The sequence below is a fragment of the Colius striatus genome, chromosome 2 (assembly GCF_028858725.1).
Source record: "Colius striatus isolate bColStr4 chromosome 2, bColStr4.1.hap1, whole genome shotgun sequence".
In the NCBI taxonomy this organism is placed as follows: domain Eukaryota; kingdom Metazoa; phylum Chordata; class Aves; order Coliiformes; family Coliidae; genus Colius; species Colius striatus.
This window is the reverse complement of record NC_084760.1, coordinates 57,666,214-57,690,686: the sequence shown is the minus strand read 5'-3', so window position 1 is coordinate 57,690,686 and position 24,473 is coordinate 57,666,214. Positions and strand designations below refer to the sequence as shown.

The window sequence follows — 24,473 nt, the reverse complement described above, 5'->3', positions numbered from 1 at the left end:
ACTACCCAGTTCTACTTTATCTGAACACTTGCTGTGTTTCAACCATCCACTTTAAAGCTTTTTGTTTAATTTTTGGAAAGCCGGAGATGTAGTATGCTGCCTAGAAGATGTTACTCGATTTATGTAGTGCACTGGACCAACCTGAAATAAAGGACTTCTGTTTAATCACAAATCATGGCTTTTGGTGTATCAGCAATCACAACTCTCCCTTGCTTTATTAACTTGTTGTTACACCTTAGTTGACTAAAAACAACCCATCTAGTACATGTGTTCAGCAGGACTTTGTGTATAAGAGCAACACAGTATTTTCTTTGGTGAGTTTTGATGCATCAGCAAGAGAAGAAAGGAGATCAGATTACAGATATTACCTGTGTAACCCTGGCTGTTGCCTGAGTCATAATCATGTGCTTTAAGAACTCACCACCAATACTCAGATCTCCTGTGACACTTGGGATCCTGAAGAAGTATAAGGAAGATGGAGTGGGACTAAGAGGTGCAGATGCAGTGATGGGACAGGGACTGAATTTCGAGTGTTGAGAAGGTTCAATAGGAGAACAGTAGCTCCCCCTGCTACCAAAAACCTGTCCCAGGCAAAACCACTACAATAGGGAAGAAGTGGATAATGGACTTTGGCTTTCTTGCTCCCTTAAGGATCGGCATACATTTGAGAGCTGCTATTGCAGTGGGTGGTCCTGGTAGCAATTGCAGAGTAAAGTTACAAAATCCCAAACTAGTCACACATGAGCTTTTGTCATTTGCAAGCAAGGTCATAAAATTTTCATACCCACCTCGGAAAACAAGTTCCATTTGTGTGATAAACACCATCCACAGATAATGTCATACCTGTTGTCTAACAAATTCTTGAACTTGCACTCCCTAGCAGTGTGTGTTTTTAAAAAGCTGTTTTGGACACATGTCAGCATACCACGGCTGTTACTTACTTTAACAAGAGTTAATTAAGCTGATATCACATTGATGAGTGTATTAGAAAAACATCCACGATTGGGAAAGTGTATGGGTTGTATATCAACTCTGTCCTTCTGTTGTTTGCTGGTTAAAAGAAACGTATGGCCCTTGATAACCTTTATTCTGTTAATATTTTCCTGGTGGTTTTCTTTTTTTTTTTTAATGTCCCTCTTTGCCTGTGCTTCAAATAGCTGCACGTATGGTTTGGATGGTTGGTTGAAAGCCTTTGATAGCAATATTGTGTTCTTGCTGTCTTCACTCAATAATGACAGTCATCCGAAATGCATGTGTGGCTGGCCATGACCATGTTGCTTTTCACATGTCTGGAAGTCTTGCATCTGTGTTTTGCAAAAACTGTGTAGTTCTGTTTGAAGATTTATTATTTCTTTGACTCTTGTTATCCTCTACAGCATGTTGAAATTATGAGTGTCTTTTAATTGTGTCCCAAAGCCTTTGACTCCTGTTTGTGGAGAATTTTTCACTTTGCATTGGTTCAATTGCCTTATAGATGTGTGTTACCAAAATTTATAGCAGGTAGCAGGTTTGGTGAAGGAGTTTACTTACCTAAAGGCATTATTTATGTTGATTAATGGAGCAGGAGGCCAAAGTATTTGTGGGTGAGATGAAAGCCATCTCCTACAGTTCTGGCCGCCCTCTCTCTGTATAGCTGTAGCTGAGAACCAGATGCTGCGGCCCTATGTGATACTGACTGCCTCTCTCCATGGTGTGCCAGTCTCATGCCAGCTAAAAGGAGAAGATTGTAAGTGGGGAGCTGTGTCCTTATGTGACATTAGAAGTCACACGGGGATGGGAACAAAATCCAGGTAGCTGACAACATGTTTAATGTTTTAGGAATCCTTTTTTATCCAGTATGGGTTTCAGAAGCATAGTGGTAGGAACTTTTAAAATGCATACAACAGAGGATGTTATTTACCCCTCCCTAGTAAACTGCATTAGTGTCTTTGCCTTGTCAGAATGCTGAATATAATTTAAACCCCAAAGTCCATGAAATTGCAAGGGACAGCACAAACCTAAATATAATGTTAATTCTGCACAAGGAACTGATTATACTAATTGGAACAGTTCAGTAACATGAGTACTATAAAAAGCAGGTATAAAAAAAGTGAGAAAATACATTTTTGCTTGCATTTTCAGCTTTCACTGTATATGCTTCAGCTTCAAGTAGCTGGAAAATAGTTCAGCAAAGGAAAGTGTAGCTCAGCTCACAAGTGCTGCCTTTGAGGAAGCAAGTGTGCCTGTTTGAGGTTGGGATTTCTTAGGTTGCATTGTTAATGGCAAACAAGGCTTTCTTCTCAGTACGTTGCAGGTGATGTGATGTGATGTGACACTTGGTAGTTTGTGGGCACAATGAGATGTCACGGCATGAAGGAATCTTCCAGTCAAAGGTGGAGGGTTTGTAACACTTAACGTATCTGAGAACATTTAAAAATGTACAGCATGAACATTTACTCTAGCTCTTATTTGCTTTAGATGACTAAACCAAAATTGAATGTGGCCCATGGTGGCTGTTATTTCTTCCTAGGAGTGTTGTAGTGTTTGTAACATGAAAATAAAATGTTCTTAAAGAAAGTTTCAGCTCTGCTTTGGTGCTTACATTACCTTAACCTCTTATTTCCAATTTAAGTTGTGAGGATTTTGCTGCCTTTCACATTTCTGAATGATCTTTCTGTGCTTGTAAGATCTTCAATTACTTTGTACATTAATTATATTTAATAAATATTTTTGTATTGTTATGCAACAGATTTATTTCCCTTTTTTTAGGGCAGGGAAGGCATGTGTGCAGCAACCTAATGGTATGACCTTCCTCTGGGATACAGGAAACCCAGATTTAAATTCTCTTGACCTGGCAGAGAAGAATAGGCATACTGAGTCAAATCAGGGTTCATTTTGCATTCATCTACTATTCTATCTCAGGCAGGGCCAGTACTAAGTGAATAAACAGCTCAGGAGCAGAATGGTACTTCTGTCTTTTCAGCTTTTTGATGTCTGCCTCCTTGTGTTTAGTAATACTTGATGTATGTTTCTTACTAAATTCATCTAATGGGAGATCAGATCTGTCATGTCTCAAAAGGTAGACTTAATGCTTTTCATAAAATAAAAAGAGAAATATTTATGTGAGGCTGCAGCTGGTGATATTCAGAGGCTGATCCCAGGCTAGCTTGGCAGTGGCACACACCTCTTCACATATGAGCTCGGGTCTCCATTGCTTCCCTGAACATGGGGACTGGAAGGGAGTGTTGTAACTAACAGGGAGTGTGGGGGGTGGTTTCTGTAAGAAATGATGTGACTTCAGAAATGAATTCATAATTGAAAAGTCTAAAAAAACAAAAATACCCTTTTTTAAACCTGAAGGCAGCTGAAGACTACCCTTTTACCTGCTACTGATCACTTACCTTAGTTATTTTCTGTAGACCTTGTTCAAAGGACTATTGTAGGGAGAGGTGAATCCCAGTGAATCTGGGAAGTTGCAGGCTCTTAGTCTCTCTATGGATTTTGCTGAGAGTCATCTATTTTCAGCATCTTTGGTTCCATTTTTTCAGAGGGAGAAGAAGACTGTGCAGAGTAACGAAGCTATTCCCACATACTAACTGTTTGCAACTTTTCTCTTGTTGGTGCTGATCCATCAGCTGTGCTTCTAATATAAAATTTGACTTCCCATGTGAACTTCAGAGAGCTCTTACAGTGTCCTCAGGATATTCACTGAAATGCCTGTCCTTAAGACCTGAACCCAGGTGCCTGGGAGAGTCTCTGATTCAACATCCAAACACAACGCTGTTGACCTGCCGTGGCTGTCCTGTGAGACTGCCTACACATTGTCGGGCATCAGATGCCCAGCTGCTTATGACTGCTTCTCTTTTAATGCTTCACATTGCTCAGCACAGCTAGAATTAAACCCTTAATAATGTTTTCATTATTGCTTTCCCGGTGGGACACTGGATGTCAGCAAATTGCAAAGTATGCTGAGCCAGTAAAGGAGTTTTGGAAGACTTGCAGTGTTCCTTGTGGAGAGACCTGAGCTCCCTGGGATTTGCAAGATTTGGGAAGCACTTGTTAATATTAGCTGAAAGCCTCTCCTCCCCTGCAGTACTCTGCTGTCTTCCTTTTGTCACACAGCCTTCCTCCCCACTCTCTACAAAAAGGCTTTCATGCAATCTGGCATGTCAGCTGTTGCCTTTGTGCATTGTATTGGGGCTGGGATAAAGCCTAAGCTCTTCAGCCCTAGTGCTTTGTAGTGTGGCATGAATGCTGATGGTGCTCTGGTTAAGAAAAAAGCAACCAGGCAACTTACAATTAACAATAACTAAGCGGATTTGGAAACTGTGAGTTCCTCTAAGTAGTTGTGTTTTTAAAGGTTTTCTTTTTCTTTCCCCATTTCAAGCTATTCACCTTGGTGTTTTCCTTATAAAAACCTGCAGTTAGAAACAGACTTGTGCGTAGATCTTAGTATTACATGATTTATCTTCAGAAAGCCAATTAGTGCTTGAAGTAGAAGCTAAACTACTCCACAAGTGTAATTTACGTCCCTTGCCTTATAAACAGCAGCAAGTAACCACATTGCGCATCACCATCTTAAGAGTGAGCAAGTGCTGGTCTGTTTCTGTATATCTTTTCTATATGTTTCTATTTCAAGAGGCTTTTTCCACAGAGTGTGTGTCAGTGTGAACGCTATGCAGGGAGTACAATCCACTGCAGTAGAGCTCCTCCAGGGAGTTAGCTTAATCAGCCCTAGGGTGTGTTCTTAAATAAAGGAGGTGACAGACCATAGAAAAGCAGGAAAGATGTGAAGTCCTTGAAAAAAGGAATGTGACTCTACCTTCTGGAGGGGAGCAATTGTATTACACACTGTAAAGCATAAAAAGAAACCACTTCTATGTTGTGAGCCCTAAGTTGAGCATCCACCCTGACTTCCCGTGCTGTAGCAAGCAGTCAGAAATCCAACTCACATGGACCCTCTAAAGCACAGATGAAAAAAACCCAACCCAGCTTTGCTAAAATCCAACAATGTGGTGCTGATAGAACCTCCCCAGCACAGATCAATACTAAGACCATCATCCATCCTCTTGAGAAATATGTTTTGTGGGCAAGTTTGCTTGGGTTTCACCCCAAGCCCTGTTGTTTCAGACATGAGTTAACAAAGCAGTTTTGACACTGTGACCAAGTGTAACGTGCCCTCTCCAGTGTTTGCAGTTAAGTTTCCAAACGCTTTTTAGAACTGACTTTTGGCTGCAGGCATCAACATGGGCATTAAGCGCCTTTACTTGCAGCAGCCTCCCTATTTTGTTCTGAGAAGGGCCAAAAACTGCAGCTAAGGCACTGGGTGATGTAAAAATTAAGGTACTCTAGCTCTGACTGTCAAGTTATATCAGCCTTTGGAAGCAGAGGGGAGGAGAAGATAGAAAGCTGAGTGCAGGCAAGCTGAACCCGGAAGCCAATTCAAGGACTGACCTCTGTGTGTTTGCTCTTCATCGACAGGTTGATGACACCTGGGAGTGAAATTCGGTTTGTCCACAAGCACATGGGCCTGGTGCCAGGCTGGGGAGGAGCCGCCCGGCTGGTGCACATCGTGGGCAGTGAGGCTGCCCTCCGGCTGCTGAGTGGGGCTGCCAGCGTGGGCCCTGAGGCAGCTCTGCACCTCAGGCTCTCTGAGCAGACCTTGGCATCGTCAGATGAAACCCAAGCGCTGGAAGAAGCCAAAGCCTGGCTGGATCAATACACAGAGGGTCCAGCCAGCGTGATTCGGGCTGCAAAAAAGGTGGTGACAGCAGGAAGAGAGCTACCACTGGAAGCAGCCCTAAGGACAGAGAAGGATATTTTTGGAACTGTATGGGGTGGGCCTGCCAATCTGCAGGCATTGGTTAGAAGACCAAAACATAAATGATGGTCTTCTTGACCTTTTTGCAAACAAAGCTTTCACTTCAACTTTTTCCCCCACTTCCAGGGAGGCTGTGGATTCTCCTTCTCTGGAGGTTTTCAAAACCCACTGATCAGGGTGAACCTGCTTTAGCAGGGGGGTTGTATTAGATGATCTCCTTCCAGCCCCTACCATTCTGCAATTCTGTGACTAAAGCAGGAATTAAACTGAATTATTTAAGGACTTACTCATTTAAACTGGCATCAACATTCCTGTCGTTCATGTTAGGCAGACATATTTAGTGTGCAACCACAGAGAAATCCCTAGCAGATTCTTTACTGTTCTAATCACCCACTGAATGGAGATTAGTGAAATCAGTATGTAAAGGTAAATACTGTGCTGAGAATAGAACTGTAATTCTTTTGGAATGAGGCTGAAGATTATTTTCTTTTGGCTTAATTTTTCCAACTGCCACGGAAATGAATTGCCTAGAAGATATGAGGTTTATTTATTTGCAGAACAGGTGCATCTAAAGCCACAAAATTTGAGTTCCCCAACATGAGATCACTGTCTTTAAGCAGCTTTGAAGGGATGATAACTGATGAGACGATACTTTTGCTTTTTTCATCTTCAATCAGTTCTTTGTATAATCGCTATGAAAGTATCCAAGGATACTTCAGTTTTAATGGTGATTTTTACAGGAGAAGCTCTAGCTTACTGAGGAGTTTATTCACTGACACCGATTCAGGTCTTTAAATGCATTTAGGTGTCTTCTCACTGCTTGAGGTACCAACAGCCTGCATATGCATCTGCACATTCCCATAGCTTGGACCTGTGCTACTGAGCACTTGCAAAGCTGTTGTCCTGGTTCTTTACATAGTATCTAGTTGAAGTCCTGGAAGACCAAGATGTGTTATGCCCCGAGATGGAATGTCCTTCACTGACTGGGTGATCTGAGTACTTCAGTATTCTGGAAGGACTTGTTTGTGGATCTGTCTGTGTCATACTTGGAGTATTTTTACTGGTAGGCCATGTTTAGGGTGACCAGATTTTGAACTCATTCTCCTCTTTGTGACTGTGCAAGTAATTAGATAACTCAGTGGGGAGGGTTTTCTCTTTAGAAATTAGAAACTGACATCTAGTCAGTGCTTTGGCAGATGATTCTTAAACTGAAACATCTGTGAGAGCAAAACCACACAGATATATCCATGACTCAGAGTTTCCTATATTGTTGGTTAGGATGCACTTGCCTCTAAATGCAGCAGGGGCTGAGATCTGATCAGGCTCAGGGGAGCTTGGTAAGGGCGAAACTTTAGGCTACGTGGCACTGACATGCATTCGTGCTCTGAACTACCTCTATATAAATGGAATAAGCTCACTTAGGAAAAGAGGAAATTGCTTGGATGGAAATCCTTGTTAGGATTTCTACAGTGTGACAGGATTCCTGAGTTTTAGACCGTGAGGCAACTGCACATACGTTTGAGGACCTTCGGACAGATCAGTAGTGGGAATTAGGCCTGGATTGCCTGTTAAAGATTCTCCAGCTTTTGAGCAGATGCTGTGCTGAGGATGTTTTACTGTACAGCTTTCACAGTGGGGAGTGTGTATAGCCTGAAGCAACCAAAAGAAATGCTGAACAAAGGGATATGTTTTGAGCTGGCACCTCTGGGAGGATAGGGAACTGTGCCCTGTTGATCCTGCATGTTTGCCTTCACACCTGAAGCATCTGCTGGAGGAAGATTTCCCATCTCTCTTCTCCAAAAATAAAGTTCAGTTTTTACTTCCAAGTCAGAGACAGGAAGAGGAACATGGGGAGAGGGTAGTGTTCTGGTTTGTGCCACCTCCCTTCCCCTCCCCTTTTTATCCAATAGTTCAGTTGTTAGTCCCCTGTGCAGCTGGATTCTTTCCCATGCTCTAAAGGAATTCAAACCCAGGACTTGTCAAGTGCAGAGGTTTTAATACAGTCAGGCAATACTTGACTGTTTAGTAATGAAACTTGTTCCCCAAGACTCGTGAAAGATTCCAGATTGCCAACATCACTGAGCCTTCCGAGCATACTCACAGTCCATACTCATCCAACTTTTTGAAGCAATAGCACATCACATTGTTGAGTCAAAAAAAACCCCAAACCACATCATGCTTTAAAGGGCAACCAGTTAGTTGCTTTGCAAGTAACAAAAATTAATTTGCCATTACTAATACTGTGATTATGTTTTTTAAATGGGTGTGAAAACTATATAGAGCCTGAGTGAGACCCCCTTGCATAATTTTATTTTTCAGGTTCCAGTCTGTGAGGCTCATCAGTGTATTCCATGCACTGGGCAATATGAATTTGAAAGGGAGGACATTGTAGCAGAAAAGCGTAATCCATTTTACTCGCACATTCTGAACTAGACGTGTGCTGCCAGTAAGTGAAACTCAGTATGTACACTGATTGGGGATCTCTTTCCATTTTGATTTGTAAATGTAGTGGTTTTGCCTGGGCCAGGTTTTGGTAGCTGGTGGGGGGTACAAGGGTGGCTTCTTTAAACAAAGAGCTGCTGGAAGCTGCTTCTGTAGCTGATAGGGCTAATGCCAGTTAATTCTAAGATGCACCCACAGCTGACCCAGGCCTGGTCAATTAGTGGCTGAGATAATGCCTCTGAGAATAACATATTTGAGAAGAAGTTGCTGTGCAGTTGCTAAATGGCAGTAGCAACAGGGAGGGAGAATGTGAAAACATCTCCGCAGACACTAAGGTCAGTGGAGAAGGAGGGGGAGGAGGGCGCTTAGGCCCTGGAAGAAAGACTCCCGTATGACCTGTGGTGAAGACCATGGTGAAGCAGCTGTGCCCCTGCAGTCCATGGAGGCCACCAGGGAGCAGAGACCCACTCGCAGCCCGTGGAGGACCCCATGCCAGAGCGGATGGATGCCTGAAGGAGGCTGTGACTCTGTGGGAAGCTCACCCTGGAGCAAGTTCTTGGCAGCACCTGGGAGTACATGAGGAGAGAGGAGCCCATGCCAGAGCAGGTTTTCTGTCAGGACTTGTGATCCTGTGAGGGACTCAGGCTGGAGCAGTCAGTACCTGAAGGACTGTTCTCCTGGTAGATGACCCTTATTGGGGCAGGGATGTGAGGAGCTGCCCCTGTGGGAGGCCCCATGCCAGAGCTGTTCATGTGGAACTGTAGCCCATGGGATGGACCCATGTTGGAGAAGCTTGTGAGGGACTGTCTCCTGTGGGAGGGACTCCACACTGTAGCAGTGGGAAGTCTGATGAGGCCTCTCCCAGAGAAGAAGCAGTGGTGAAGTCCATCTGTGATGAACTGACCATAACCACCACAGAAGACAATGAGCTTTCTTCTCATTTCAGCAAATGTATTTTCCCAGCTGCCCTCTCTGATATATATCAAAGGCCAATGTTTCCTTCTAAGAACAGGACAAATAATTAACTAGTACCAAGTAAGACAAGTTCAGAAAAATTTTGGAAAAGGTTAGAGAAACTCATTTTGTTAGAACCACAGATACACCAAACGTAGCTACAGGAGGTTTGGAAGGTAGTTACAGGTGTTTGTTTTGATCAAGGATTTTGTGAGCGGGCTAACACCATATTCTCTGGGTTTTGTTTTGTTGTAAAAGCAAGTACAGTCCTTTGTATGAAAACCAGCCTAACTGAATCACTATGAGTGAGACCAAGTGAGATGAAATGGAATCCCATTTTACTGATTTCAAACCTAAACGCTTTATTTTATAGAATACTTGCTTATCATCTTAAAGTGACAAATACCTGTCACCAGCAGCTGGTATTTTTATTTTCTTTGCAATTATTAAAGACTAAAGCTTCATCTGATCTTGTTCCCTTTCAGAAATGGCCTAAAACCAAACAAGCACCGATTGCACAAAATAAATTAGAAGCCTCAAAACTGATACTACTAGTCTAATTAAATAGCATGATAGCTTATTTTCTTTCCTAGGGGCTGGTTTGCCAGCACGCTCCTCAGCAAACTAGGTTTCTTATTACATTGTCAAATACCTCTCTTGTTCCCATGCCTCTGTGTACTGGGACAGCCTGAGTGCCTAATGGGAGCGTGGATTCTGCGTCAAGCGTTTAAAGGTTGGATACGGGAGATCACATTAGCAATACAGATACTTTACCATATTTACTGCTGACAGAAATGTACTTACCAAATGGGAAATCTAGGGAAGGTTGGTATTCTTGCTGAATGTTTAGTTCATTATGTGATTTTACAGTGACACGGGATTCCTGCATCTGTGGTTACCTGCCCTTCTGGAAATGAACAGAAGTGGTAGATTTTATAGTATTTTAATTTCCTTTTCCCTTTTGTTGTGCTCCACAGCATGTTTCTCTAGCTACACTGTACAAGTTGAAAATCACTTGATACACTGAGTTACAGAAAATCATAGTGCAGTGTGGCTGTGGCTTAGCCAAAATTGACAGAGAAGACTTCCCCTACTGAAGGTGGTAGTTTAAGCAGAAGTTGGGAATTACCAGTTGCCACTTTTTCCTAGCTTGATCTTGGCAGTACATTTGCCTACTCTGATGGCTGGCTGTTAAGTTCTCACTAGCCTTATTTGAACTAATTTTAGTACTTCACAGCTGCAGGAGCCAAAAGCAGCATCATGATATGCTCAGCTCAACAGAGGTCTGCCTCTCTATATTGGTCAAGACCCCCCAAGGATAACCATTGATAAAATTATTTATAGACTAAAAATTTGTGCTCTAAAAATCCTGAAATTAATTATATGGTGAGTCACATTCTTTTATTTCGATTCTTGTTTTCTTCAATAGTACAGAACCTCTCATGAAGTACAATGTGTGAACTATTCTTACTGAAGGTTTCTGCAGCAGAAAGTCTGACTCTGATGAGAGCCACTGTCTAACTCATAAATAAGACAGCTGCAACTACAAAATAAAAAGCATTCCATCATCTTTCCTTCTGAAGTCCACATATACTGTCTTATTTCCTTACAGAACTCTAAGGTGATTGTAAAGATCTGTGATCAAGAGCATCTGCTCCTAGCAGAGAAAGAAGGAAATCTTTTTTATTCCATCCCAGTCTCCCCTGCACTTTGTTCACTGATCTCACCTGTGGGCAGAGGAATCAAACTGGAGGGCTGCTACAGCTTTGCTCAAGATTAGACACATCAGCCATGATTACCATAAGGAAAACATTTTAAAGTTTAAATCTACCATTTTTTAAAATCAGCCCTTTTAATCCTTTTATACAGTTGTTTGCCTACAGCAACTTTTGTCTGAAGATGTCAGCTACTGTCACTTTCTGTTTTGGGCATAAGTACTAAGAAATGGAGTTTAATTAGCTTTATTTTTAAAATTGAGTCCAGAATTAACCAATGCTGTTTCTCAATTTGAAAAAACTGCCATAGGCAGAGAAGACAAGCTATGCTTTTCAAGTTTGGGCTTATAACCTTCTCTAAATGTAGCAATCCAGAAGACACGTTTCTAATACAAGCACAAAAGTACCTTTTCTCTGCTGCCACTGGTTTTGCTATGAAGAACAGATAAGCAACAATGTTGTTCCTTAACATTCATGTTCTTTGTTCCAGGGTCAAGTTTGATAATGCTCCTTTATTTCAACACTTCTGCTGTTAAAATAAGGCTCTGTGTGGCATTTTTGCTTGCCATAACTGTGAAGCGACTGGATCATATCCTCAGATGAGAAGTGAGTGTTAAGCCTGAGCGAGTGTTAAGCTTGCAACTCATGATTTTTCAGTAGAAACACATACTTCTACAATGTTGTGTTCAGGAGACAGCCAGGCAGGGGTGTAAGAACTTGGAAGATACCACTCAGAGCCACTCCTCCCCCTTTTGGCAAGCACAGAATGCTGTTTTATGATAGTTTTCTTTCAAGTTGCTCCAGTGAAGTTCAATTAAACTGGAGACATATCTAAGATTGTTACTGATAAAATGTAGTTTTATTAAATTATAAATTCCGTAACAAAAACGAGACAGATCAAGAAAGACCTCAAAAACAAAACTACAAGGACTAGATGGCAAAGCCAGTGAAAATGACATGAAGAGTGTATAGGTAAGAATTTGCAACAAAAGTTAATAGCATTTTTACATTGCCATTGAAGGAAGGTAAATGATTGCTCATGTCTAGTAAAAACACATTTTAACTTCAAACTCACATCTATTTTCTCACATTAAGTTAAGCATCCTGCTCACACCCAACATCTTGCCTGCTCCCACATTGCTTTAGTGTTCTTTTCATACATCAATCCATGCAGAAAGTACTAAGACACTTAATGCAACAGTCAGATAATGAAAACAGTTCAAGTTGTACAGCAGATATACATTGGCCAAAAAAGGATTGAGTATCTCCTTGGGGGAAATGCTACAAAATAAATGCAAGACATTTTCAAGAAAACTGGGTATTGCTGAGCAGCTTTCAAACCATTAACAAGACAACCCAGTTTCCCCACAGTTAAGAGGCTTCCAGCCGACACATATTAAGAAACTTAACAGGCCAAATCTGTTTCGCCCCCTCACCCCCACCCTCCCACCAAACACACTGCTATGGTTGAGTGCAATGCCAATGTGAACAGAAAGATTACAGATACAGAACCGGGTTTTTCATTACATGGCTCTAGATTTAGACTTCAGTGACTGTGCACTGTCCATCTGGCCTTCTAGATCTCACACTTGTGTTTGCCCCCCCACCCCCTGCCCCTGGTCTCTCCGCTCCTGCCTGGCCTGCGCTCCCGTGCAAGTGTCTCTGCTGAAGAGCGGACAGGCCCTGGTGCGAGTGGGCAGCCGTGTCCTCGCTGTCACTGCTGGCATCCGATTCGGTCTCCTCGATGGAGGTGTCGGGGGCAGCCACTCGACCAGAGGATGATGACTCGTGGTCTTCTTCTCCCTCTCCCCCATGACTCCTTTCGGCCATACTGTCTCCATTTATTTGTAAGTGGGCAAAGGAGTTCTCTAGAGAATTGCTTGCATCTGGTGACGGTGTTGAGGGACTCATCAGCTGACCGTCTAGTGAGGGCAGGGGCCTGGCAGCAACGGGTGCTCGCGGCTGCAGAGCGGCGGCCCCTGGAGCGGGTGTGCTGTCAGCGCCATCAGCAGAGCTCTCTCTTGCCAGGTTGACGGTGTTGGTGTCACAGTCCAACCTCAGGCCAGCCACTCCCTTCTTTGGTATATCTATTATGTCTCGCTTTATTTTCCTGCGGCGTCCATGCTCGTTTCTCCTGTACTGAACCATATTTTCAAGATCTGCTATGTATAAAAACCCAGCGATTAGCATTTCAGTGCTCTTTTTACCCTTGGAAAAGGCATCTTCCAGCTCTTTGCTGGTACGTTCATCATACTGCCACCAACCATTTCTACCTTCATAGTACCAAGCATATTCTCCATTGCCTCTGCTTGCAGCTTTGAGTTCTTCTGGTGACAACAAGGTTGGCTTGTCAAGAAAATCCTCTGGAATCTCCTGCCGGCAGAGCGCACATCGTTTCCCAAGCCATGAAGCTCCCTTCACGCACAGATAGCAGAAAACGTGTTTACAAGGCAGACTTACTGGATGGACACATGTTTGCAGACAGATTGCACATTCGGGGACTGTCAGGGAAGGTGCTGTGTTAGCGCACGACTCGTTTGTCTTCCTGTTTGTGGGGAGCATGTTGATCGAATGATCTATTTCGCCACAGCCAGCCATCCTGTAGAGGAGCAAGATAGATTTAAATCAGTTTGTTGCATCAACCTAAACCGGCACCTTACATCACCTTTGACCTCAACATCCACAGAATGAGATGCTTACCTTAAATTAAGGTAAGGTATCATTTATACAGCCCAACTCAGAGACTGACAGGTTAACCTTCTGTTTTCTTAGCTGACAGACTAAAATTGAGTACTGGGAGAATTTCTTTTGCTGATGACCAATCTTTATCCATTTAATTTTCAACACATTAACGTGCCAAGTTAGAAAACAAATTTTGGTATTTCTTCTGTTCTTTTCCTGAAGCAGTGTTGATTAATGAACTTCCAGTGAGCCAGTTACTTTGGAGCCTCCTCGGAAATTTAAAGAAGCTATGCTGCTTTCCTCAAGAGGTGATCTAGCTGCAAACATTGAACTTAAAACAACCTCTCTTCACAGCACTAGTGCTCATCCATTTGATTAAGGGATTGCCTGAATTCTAGCTCAGACTAGGTTTCCACAGTAGAAAACATGCCTGGCAGCAGCACCCAGCTGTTTCTTAGTCCTCATGCACCACAGTATGCCATCCCTCAAACTGGGCTCAGAACAAGCCCAGGGCTGCAAAAAGAACCCAATCTGAAAACTGAGGCGGCTTTTTGAAAAGATACCCTGAGTTTCTTTTTCCTAAACATAAAGCAAACTACCTGATATAGCTGAGCGAATCTCAAGAGGAATTGCTGCAGGAGCAGCAGTATATCACAGAAGACGCAACCATGATTTGATTGGTTTGTGAACTCATTGTGAAGCCCCTGCCTTCTCTGGCCATCTCTTATTTTTGTCTTTAGAGATGATTTTTGTAGCCAACTGTAAGAGAGCAGGAAATGCAAAAGTGTGTCATTTTGACATTGTGTAGGATTTTAGTCATTGAAAAATTCTAGCCTAAATATGCAAAAGCCTTCTAAACTACATGTTTACCACAGCAGACTTTCAGTCTGTTTAATGGTAATTTTCCTTTTATGATCTTATTTATTAGCAACCAAAACCAACCCCCAGATATTAAATGAGGGAGAAGAATGGGCTTTGGGGGATGGGACCTAAAAAAGCTGCCTTTTATCATTTAAATCCACAAGGAACTTTGAGGCATAATGCTGATATATTCAGCAGAACAGCCTTCCAGTGAAACTAGTCTTTCTCGTACAAGCAGCTAGGAATAGCTCATGCAAAAACATCACAGACGTATGGGTCAAAAGTGTCCTTTAGAGTTCATGTAGTCCAGTCTCTTGCTCCACATGGCATTACCACTAATACTAGGTAACATCAGTCATGGATTTGCCTAGCTGAGCTTTTTTGAAACCTGGACAGATGGAGATACCTCCCTGGACAGCCTGTCCTAGAGTTACACATGTTTCTAGCAAAATGAGTTACCTCCTGAGAAAATGCCTAGTGTTACTGTAAAAGCGCCCAAGGCTTTGAACATCTTATGAGTACATGCTGAGATTAGAAAAAAAGATTAATGCTTCACTATCTGTATTTATAGTTACAATAATGTATTAAGTGCTATTAACTTAAAAACGTATTTCTGTATGCTGTTTCCTTCTATCATTTTAATTTTCTCTCGAAAGACCAATGCCTCTTTAATCCATTTTTTATCAAATAATTCTTTTAAAAGCTCTACAACTCAAATACTTTTCCTGAAGTAGCACGTAATTGTATCCACCTGTGTTTCAGTTTCGTATCTGAATTTCTTTCTCTGAGATTAAAGACAAATCTGCACACTAGTTCTCAATCAGCATGCCAGATACAGACACAGTATTACCTACCACCTGGTAACTGTCTTTTTACTGTACAATATACCTCTATCTGTGAGACCCATGCTAACAATGTTGTGAACCTCGCACTTTTAAAGTTGTATTTTGCAACGGAATTTTATACCAAAACTAGGATTTTATAATGAGAAGCTTATTAGAAAAGCTATTGAGATTTCAGAATACCCATGAATACACCTAGGGCAGTATCTCACAAGAGAAGAACTGAAAGAAAAATCCATGTATTGATTAATTTGTACTAACTATGGCTGAGGTAAAGGGTCAGAAGTTTCAAGTGCTCCCATCATGAGACAGTACTGCATGGAAAGGCACAGCAGCAGAGATTTTTTTTTTTTTTTTTTTTTTGCTTCCTGGCTACAGTTTACAAAAGTCTGCTTCTCCCTGAATACATTTTATAAGGTTACCCTTTTCAGAGTCAAAGAAAAAAACAGAACAAGTTGTGTGTCATAGTTAAGTTTTTGAAGACTGCTGGGATTAGAAATGCAATGCTTTTTGACAAATCAAATTCTGATACCATGAACTAACTTATTAATAAAGTAAAAGCAGAGTGAAAGTTCTCACTTATTCATTGAAATAAAGCACAGAAATGCTAACACTTGAAATGTGCTCAAGAGGTCACCCATTAGTTTGAGGGCTCTTCGATTCCTTACTAGATCAAGACAATAATGCAGGATATGAAAAGCAGTAAATGCCTTATCTTGAAATTCCTATGTGACTTTTAATGACTCAGAGGAAAATGTTAAGTGTAAAAGGAATACAGCTGGAGAAATAAACCTTTATGTCTAAGCAAATGCTACCCAGCAACACAAAACTCTTAAAAGATAAGCACAACTGCAGTTGCATGTGCTCAGAATGCAGGACAATTGTGCATTTGAAGATTCCTATCAATTATACTGATGCTGTCTCCCTTTTATTTTTTTAAAGACAGATCCTTATTAATCCTTTTGTTTACCTTTTAAAGTACCACATCTGGGTCCTAACAGTTTGTTTATAAACTGGTATGAGGATGTACATATAGATTTTTACTGAAGAGGTAACCCCTCCGAAAGGAGGAAAAACATTAGGACTACCATTCTGCTACATTGTGGCAGTGGAAGCCCTTTCATTGCAACTTCATGGTATTAAGAAGTAAATAAAACTGACCACAGAATATTTTTACTGAAATTAAGCATTTTGTAACAAGATTTAATCAAAACAGGCTTTCTATTAGAACCGTTATCAAACAGTAAAGCTCTGTTTTTTGGAAGGCTGGGTTCCCTTTAAGTCACTTCTGGCAACTGCAAAAATTACATTATTGAATAGTGAGGCTAAAAATGAATAAAATTCAATGACAAGTTCTAGAAATAAAGTTATTTGAAGTATTTAGATCCTCAGTTCAGGATTAAATAAGGGAAAAATAAGCATCTGAACACTGCATTTTAACATAAGTACAGCCTGAATCCAACTGAGGTTGTTCCCAATCTTGCTAGATCCCACCTTCCTGTTATCCTTTTATGTTTTGAATTGGGGTTTTGTTTTTTTTTTTTTTTTTTTAATATGAAAACAAATACTTAATTTATAAGCCTAGGGTGCTCAGCCTACAGTGCCTCTATCAACACACAAAGTATGGAAGAGGTGACGTATAAAAACTACACAAAATGACCTTGGGCCTCCTAGGATTCTATTGGGGGGGAAAAAAATCCCACAAAACCACCAAAAAAAGAGTAATTTTTCAAATTCTACTGCAACTAAGCGGTCTGTCACAGAGCTGAAATGTGTTAAGTCCATTAACAAAACAGCAGCTTGCTTACTTCTGAATAATTTCTACTGAAGCATGCCACAAGACTAAAATGTCCTCTCTTCAGATGACTCCAGCTAGGATGGCAGGTCCTCTTTCCCACGGCTGGCTCATTCCTCACTTGTCCTGCCCAATGGTACACTACAGTGTTTCAGCTTCTCTGCAAACTAATGAAAAGCAAATAATATCACCATTACAATGTTATCCAGAGGGATGAGTGAACAGAATACAATGTCCTGATACAGAAAAGACATTAGTCTCCTTTGATTTACCTGAGGCAGGCTATTTTCAATAAAAATACCATCAGATTTCTGTTTTGGTTTTGTGATAATCAATTTTGTCCTGCTATTTTGATGCCAATTATTTTGATGTCTGACTTAAGCAAATTATCATTTTCTGAAGTACTATAAAAGACAATTATCTTCAACTGTAAGAAGTTATTGGCTCATTTTCATAAAGTGATGGTGTACACAAAAGGAGAAACAAGACTAAAGTTTGAAGCATGTTACATTTATGCAAATTTAGACTCTAGTAAATGACTCCTTACATTCAGAGAGTTTAAAAAGTCACAGTGGCTTCCTAAAGCTGTTTATAAAATCCACATCATGTGCTTCCAAATCTTGGCTCGTACCTTGTCTCTTAACAGAGACTAGTACCAGATGCTTGAGGAAACAACAGTGCAGGCAAACAGCTGATTTCCCCTAGGTCCTCTCCATATTTCAAATTGCGTGTAGAGCTCAAAGTCTTGGATCCTTGTTCTCTTTTTCAGAGATCACATGCATTCATTTAATGAATGAACCTCAGAACCCTTCAGCACTTTTTCCTTTTTAAATCTACATATGTATGTCCCTCATACCAGCTTATAAACAAACTCTATGACCTAGATTTGATACTTAACAAGGCAAACAAATAAAGGATTAATTATGTTCTTCCTTTATTTCTTTAGAAAGTGCTGAAGGGCTCTGAGGTTCATTCATGGCATGAATGCATGTGATTTCTGAAAAAGAGGACAAGGATGCAACTCAGCTTCCACACCTCGGAGGTAATATATGTCTCTTCAGGCCAGCAGGCAATATTAGTCACAATATGTTTGTATACGTTACCCACTAGAATCTGAGCTAAGTCATTTCGCAAATACATACTAATCACTGGAAATCATTGTCTAACAATGCCTAAATAACTACAGTAGGGAAGCAGTACTTACAGAGGGTAAGTGGACCATCAAGATTTCTTTGCTACATTCTCACACCTTCAACAGGAAGGTTTTGACCTAAAAGAGCCACCCTTAGTTCCAGAAAGCATTTGGGAACCCTCTGTAAAAAACCCTGATGAATCAAGAGAATTATATCTTCCTTCTGAGCTGTAGCTTTCAAGATGATTCTTAGGTATTTTGAACTACGACTTCCAGTTGCTGCAAAATATAGAAATGAACTGAGGCAGATCTGAGAATGTCACATCTTAGACTTCAATTTGCTCAGGGGAAGAATAATTTCAGTATAAATACAGTGCAGATCAGACGTGTACAGTCAAGCAAAGTCAGGGATGATAAGTCCCTGAAAGAAGACAGAGCACTTGGTATTATAGTATTCTGTGCTATAGTCCTCCAGCAAATGATTGAACGTTTATCACTACACATCAGAGTGTTTAGATGACTTTGGTATAAGACACATTACTCATGTTATTTTCTTTATAGCTGAGCTCCACATAGCAGCTCTGTGAAGCTATTTTTAGAAAGAGTTCCTAAGGAAAAAAGCAAAAATTCCCAACCTATCCATACCTTTTGAAAAGGGAGAAGGTTCTCTCCTCATCACGCCAGCAGTTTCTTCACACACTAATCTGAAACCAAGAGCTGCAACTGTCTTAAAATTTTGGCTCTACTAATCCACAAGATACTATGTTAGCCACGGTCAAAGAGACAGCTGCAGCAAGCTTCGGGTGGTGCTCAGTCCTTCCTCTTAGGAGCTGGCTTTCTGTTACTTCTGTAGGTATCACTTGAAGCCTTTTGTCTACCACCTCTTGCAATCCACTGTTAAGAGGCAGCTCATCATAAACCCGAATGTTATGTAGAGATAGAAAAAGGTTGAGTCAGCTCTGGCAGGTTTCTTGTGAAATAAAAATGCATGCACACATTCAAGGTATGTAATTATACCTAGAAGAATCTCATTAGGGCATAATTATAGGATTACAGTAAGGCAACTTTCTAATTGCTGTGTAGCCCTTAAAAAGAACTAGTTCGCAAACTGACTGCAGGTAACCTCTACATTTTGTGACGTTGTTATTTACTTAATAAGCCAGTCTCGAAAATTTTACTCAACAGGAGACAAGACACTTGTGGTTTACATGCACCCCTCCCCCTTTCCTGGGTAAAGACTCCCGCTTTAAAGTCAAGTGGATAAGAGCTGTGTTCTATGCTTAGCAATTAATTTTCTACTCTAGGAAGTCACATAGCATGGGGAGTTACACTATCTGCAGAAACCTGCAAGTATCCACTCACTAAATGCACGCATCCTATCACACACTGATTGTGAAACTTTAATTCAAGATGCAACAGATGAAAGACGGTCCCACACGGAGGCTCAGCTCGCATTTAACTGCTCTCTTTGTCCACTTGGAAGTCACCTGGGATGCTTGCTGGGAGAAGCTTGCTTTTTCCAAGCAACTTGAAGACTCTGAAGTGATGTACTTTCTACCAGACCTATCTCCCAAAAATTATTTCAGGTCCTCCTTAAGAAAAATTGTCAAGCTATTACCAGAGCAAGATGAAATGAAACGATTTCCTGTCAGTTCAGTCAACCATGCCCATTGGATTCCCAGCAAATTATCAGAACCAACACATTTTTCTCCCCACTTTTCTATTTCTTTGGATAAAACAGAAATTATTTTAAAAAAAATTGAGACACGTATTCAAGAAGACAGCTCCTAAATGTCAATGAAGTGTTAACTACAGTCTTAGGAAACCTAATCAAACAAGCACAAACATCAGCTTCTAACCAAGCCAGACAAAGAGATATTATTTGAGTCCTACCTCAAATGACAGACAATCTCACAAACTCTGCAACTCTGTACCGATTACTTTAAAATAGCTCTCACAAGTTCCTCATCTCCCCCGCCCGTAGATTGAAAACTCAGCAGCAAATGCTCTTCTGCAATTAAATACTTGGATTTTTCTATCAAGCTCCCCAGCCTGTAACTCGATTATGGGGGGTGGGAGGGGAAAAAAACCTCATAATTCTGCCCTCCCCTACATGTCACCACAAACCAAACACTGTGGGAAGACAGAGAGACAGACAGACAGACAGAAAGAAGGTAGCTATTTTTTTAAGTAAGAAAAATCACACTCTCCTTTCTGATGGTCTGCTACTGTCAATATAGTATCAGCTCCAGGTACCGAGCCTACTAAGTTCCTGAGCACTGGAAAGCACAACAGATAAATAACCTCACAGCTTCCTGTTCTTACTTACTTTTCTGTATCCATTTTTTAAACTTAGAATATCTCCAGGCACTGGTGACTGTGACGAGGCTTCAACTCGCCTGTCATTCCTTACTCTTTGTTACGACAGATTGATAAAAAAGCAGCCCTTACATGTACATTTGGAAGCGAATCACAGAAGAACAATCAAGTACAGAACAGTCAACCATTTCAGTATTGATTTGCTACATCTTTATTAAAAATTAGGTTCTCCTAAGTTAAAACTGGAGCACTGAATTTTGAGCATATATCCTATTTCAATTTATTTAGCAGGGCAAAACATCAATTTCTTACTCAGATAAAATGATATTGTGTGGAAAATGAAGCAGAAACTGGTTCATCTGAAGTTATCAGTGCTTCAGAAACAGAAAGTAAGTACAGGAACATCTCTTCACATACATAAACTTGATTAACATGCATGGAAGACAACAAAAAAATCTATTTCAACAAAAATACCTTTTCTTCACCAATTCCAGGCATCCACGGTTCGATAGCCTTTAAAAATAGTACAATTCCAGCTCTCTAAATAAACATTTCAATCACGTCTAAATTGACACTGTATATTTCAAAAGGAAATAATCAAAACAGACCTTTTTCTTTCACTGGATACAAATTCTGCATTATAGCGATTTTATTAAACAATTAGTACTTTGACTCACTTAGAAAGAAACCACAGTATTAACCACACAAGACTACAGGGCAAGTTCTTGCAAATGTTCAATATGTAGGATTTACTCAAAGTGACCAAATCAATTATTCAGATTTTACTGTGTCTTCAACACTACTACAAACTGCACTTTTTGGCAGTGGATTTAGTAGGGACTGTTTTTAAGTGGCTCACTGTCCAGAGGCAGCAGCTAACAGAGTAGCAGGTCTGTACCTGACAAATCTGACGAAAGCATGAGGTTTTAAAGCTCCAGGAAGAAAACAATATTTCTCAATCATATCACAGAAAAGTTATAATCAGATTTAAAACCTGATACTTTTATTTGGTTTTAACTATTATTTCACTGCTCTGACTACCCTCTTCATATGGAAACCTCACATTAACCGAATATTTCTATAATGATTAATGACAAATACATAATGCACCAAAAGCCAGACCGATTTTCAGGTCCCACGTTAAATTAGCCTTCAGGAGGGATGCAATCCAAGCACTTGAGCCGAGCGAGACTGTCAAGCACAAAGAAACAAAAGCACTTCCATTAAAAAAAAACTGGTACCAGTTATGTGCTTCGTATTGTATGCTCCCTGGGGCTGCTGGTATGGCTTAAGTTCCAGGTTCATATAGCTCACGAGGGTAACCGAAGCCAGGCAGCTACGGCAATGACATTTCTAAAGGCGAGTGACAACGACGTGCAGCATAGAATTATTTCAAGCGCTGCCCATCGCTCTAAGAATTAAAGCGCTGCGCTCGCTCGGTCAGGGGATCCTGCCACGCGTGACGACGCTACAGCTAATGCTCCTGACCTATTTTCCTGCCGAACGAAACGAAACGCAGAGATCCAGGCCCCGGCCCGGCACACTAGGAGACAGATGCCGCCTGCCTCAGGGACGAACGGCGGCACGGAAGCACCGGCAGCGGGAGGGCCCCAGCCCAGCAGAGGATACTTGGCAGCGACCTACGGGGCGGCCGGCCGGCCGGGCGGGCTGGCAGCGGGGCGCGGGCTGATGGCAGCCCGGCGCGGGCTCCCGCAGCCCCGTCCCGGGGCGGGGGCGAGGGCAGAGGCGGCCGGCAGCGCCCTGCGCCGCTGCGGCCCCGGCACGCGTCACGTGACCTCGCGGGCGGAGCAGCGGCGGCTGATTTCCCCACCCCACCCCCCCCTCCGCCACTCAGCCAAAACAATACCGGGCACGGCTCCCCGCCGCGGCGGCCGCTCCTCCGCACGCCCGGGGCAGCCGCAGCAGGCCCGCACTACACCGCACCGCTCATCAGTCTTTTGTTTAGGGCAGCCGCCGCAACTCGCTCGCTCGCTCGCCCGCCCGCCCGCTCGCTCCCGCGCCGCCGGCAGAGCGCCGCTGGACAGCGCTGGCCCCGGCCCCGGGCGGCCGCTGCTGGAAGGGGGGCGCTGTTGGCGCGGCCGTTGGCGGCGGCCGCCTCGCGCGCCGTCGCGCGCTCCGGGGTCTCCCGTCAGACACTCACCCGCCGGACCGGCCGGCTCGCGCCGCTCAGCCCGCCGCCGTCACCTCCTCCGGCCGCCGCCGCCGGGACAGCGGGACGCGCCGACGTCACGGGCGAGGCGGGGCTGGCCGCGGACGCGCCACCGTGACGCCGCGGAGGGGGTGGACTGAGCTCGCCATGGGGGAGGGCCGCGCGCGTGCCCGTGACGCCACCGCGTGACGACGGCTTGGCCCGGCCCCGCGGCGGTGTCATGGTGCTGGTGGAGCCAGCGCCGCCAGCGCCTCTGGGCTAACGCAACGGGGAGGCCTGAGCCGGGACCAGGACCGCCGGGAGAGCCTCGTATACAGCCGAGCCCCTCGGCGGAGCGTCTGGCCCGGCCTGGCTTTCCCATCCCCTGTGCACAAATAGTGCGACTCGCTTCCCTGTGGCGCGCAGTTCGGCTGTCGCGGCAGCCGTGACCCTGGCTTGTGACAGTGCTGGGGAAAAATGAACTAGCGCGGCTTTGTCTGAGGTGACAGTGTCTGGCAGCTTAACCAATGCAGTGACACATGCCGTTGCCCTGCTGCGTTCTGGTGGCTGATGGAAGTCCGGCAGCGTTGGTGGCCTCCCACAGGTGGAGATGGGCCTGGGCACAACCCAGGCGTGCAAAGGATGCAGAACTCACAAAGCCAAACTACTGCCTTTCAGACTTATGAGACCGAGTTCCAGCAGGACACGTGTTGCCTGCTGTTGTCGGAAACAATTGAAAAGTGCTGTGTTCTTGAATAAACCAGGACGGGAGACAGCAGTCCATACATCATTTAAGATGGACTGATATTCAGGCAGAGAAAGAGGGGCTGTGTGTCCAAATACTCGTTGCACATGAATGGAAAACTAAACATTTCAATGTGACTAATGATGCAAACTGTCTAGCTGACAGCTTGATAAACCTAGAGATGCTGCTGGCTCTTGTATTTTAACATCCAGAAATCACAAGCATCAGAGAACATAAAAGGTAAACAAATCAATGAATATTAAATTCTAAATCATGAATACGAAAACAAATGCATTTGGTTAAACCACCGAGTTTTTATAGAAGTCTAGGAGAGTCTACCCATAATTAGCACAGGCCTTAGTAAATGTGATTGCATCCATGGACAAACACCTAACGTAGCAATGTGACCTACTGTTTAAAGAGACCTATGTGAGGCTGATTCAGTTTAGAGGAGAGGTCCCTTACTTGTAATGTGTGTTCAGCAATGATAGGCTTAATCCTTTACTGAACCTGACCTTGATCCCGTGGAAGCTATTGAGGCTAAATGCCCGTAGGTTTCAGTTTGAATCTGACCTAAACAAAGGAACGCAGGACTGGCCTCTTAAGGCATCTAAAGATGGAAGCACAGCTATTCTCAGTGCATGCAGGTTTGTAAGAGAAGCAGCATCTTGGAAAACTGTACTTCATAAAAAAGTCCCTGGCAGTGTTTGGATAGGTTTGTGACTGTTCAGTGCAGCTGCTGGTCAACTGCAAAAACGCACTAGTGAATGACAGATTTTATTTTACACTCTGTGAGTTATGGAGCAAGCATGGCAGCTAAAGGGAATGTCAGATATTGCTGAAGTGGGTAGCCAAAGAAATAAATGCATTGCACCTTACTGGACTAAAGAAGTAAAGAGCATGATGGTATCTAGTTGAATAGATTGGAACAAGGGGATGAGAAATGATATGTTTAAGTTCTGGTAAGATTATACCTGCTAAAATGCTACCTACACTAGTATCAGTCCTTATTGACAGCTATTATTTCATTCAGAATG

At 42.7% G+C, this 24,473-nt stretch overlaps 2 protein-coding genes across 7 annotated transcripts in view; one reads left to right on the top strand and one right to left on the bottom strand.

Annotated features, from left to right (window-relative positions):
* ECHDC1 (ethylmalonyl-CoA decarboxylase 1) overlaps positions 1 to 6,100 on the top strand; it is a 41,251-nt gene extending 35,151 nt beyond the window's left edge. Inside the window, exon 6 of the mRNA XM_061989865.1 lies at positions 5,461 to 6,100. Within this exon, the coding sequence (XP_061845849.1) occupies positions 5,461 to 5,866 (406 nt within the window). The 3' untranslated portion in view covers positions 5,867 to 6,100. The remainder of the gene's footprint in view (positions 1 to 5,460) is intronic.
* A 5,631-nt stretch (positions 6,101 to 11,731) lies between these two features.
* Positions 11,732 to 22,797, bottom strand: RNF146 (ring finger protein 146). Of its 6 annotated transcripts, XM_061990642.1 has the most exons (4): positions 22,704 to 22,796; positions 18,869 to 21,733; positions 17,105 to 17,258; positions 11,733 to 13,510 (listed from the first exon to the last, which is right to left on the bottom strand). In XM_061990642.1, exon 4 carries the CDS (start codon positions 13,507 to 13,509, stop codon positions 12,451 to 12,453), a length of 1,059 nt encoding a protein of 352 aa, XP_061846626.1. In that variant the 5' UTR covers position 13,510; positions 17,105 to 17,258; positions 18,869 to 21,733; positions 22,704 to 22,796; the 3' UTR covers positions 11,733 to 12,450. The 6 variants fall into 6 exon arrangements, with proteins under 6 accessions (XP_061846628.1, XP_061846629.1, XP_061846626.1 ...); XM_061990644.1 differs by lacking the exons at positions 17,105 to 17,258; positions 18,869 to 21,733 and having other exon boundaries at positions 11,732 to 13,073; positions 13,176 to 13,510; positions 22,704 to 22,797; XM_061990645.1 differs by lacking the exons at positions 17,105 to 17,258; positions 18,869 to 21,733 and having other exon boundaries at positions 11,732 to 13,070; positions 13,176 to 13,510; positions 22,704 to 22,797.
* Between the last annotated feature and the right edge of the window lie 1,676 nt (positions 22,798 to 24,473).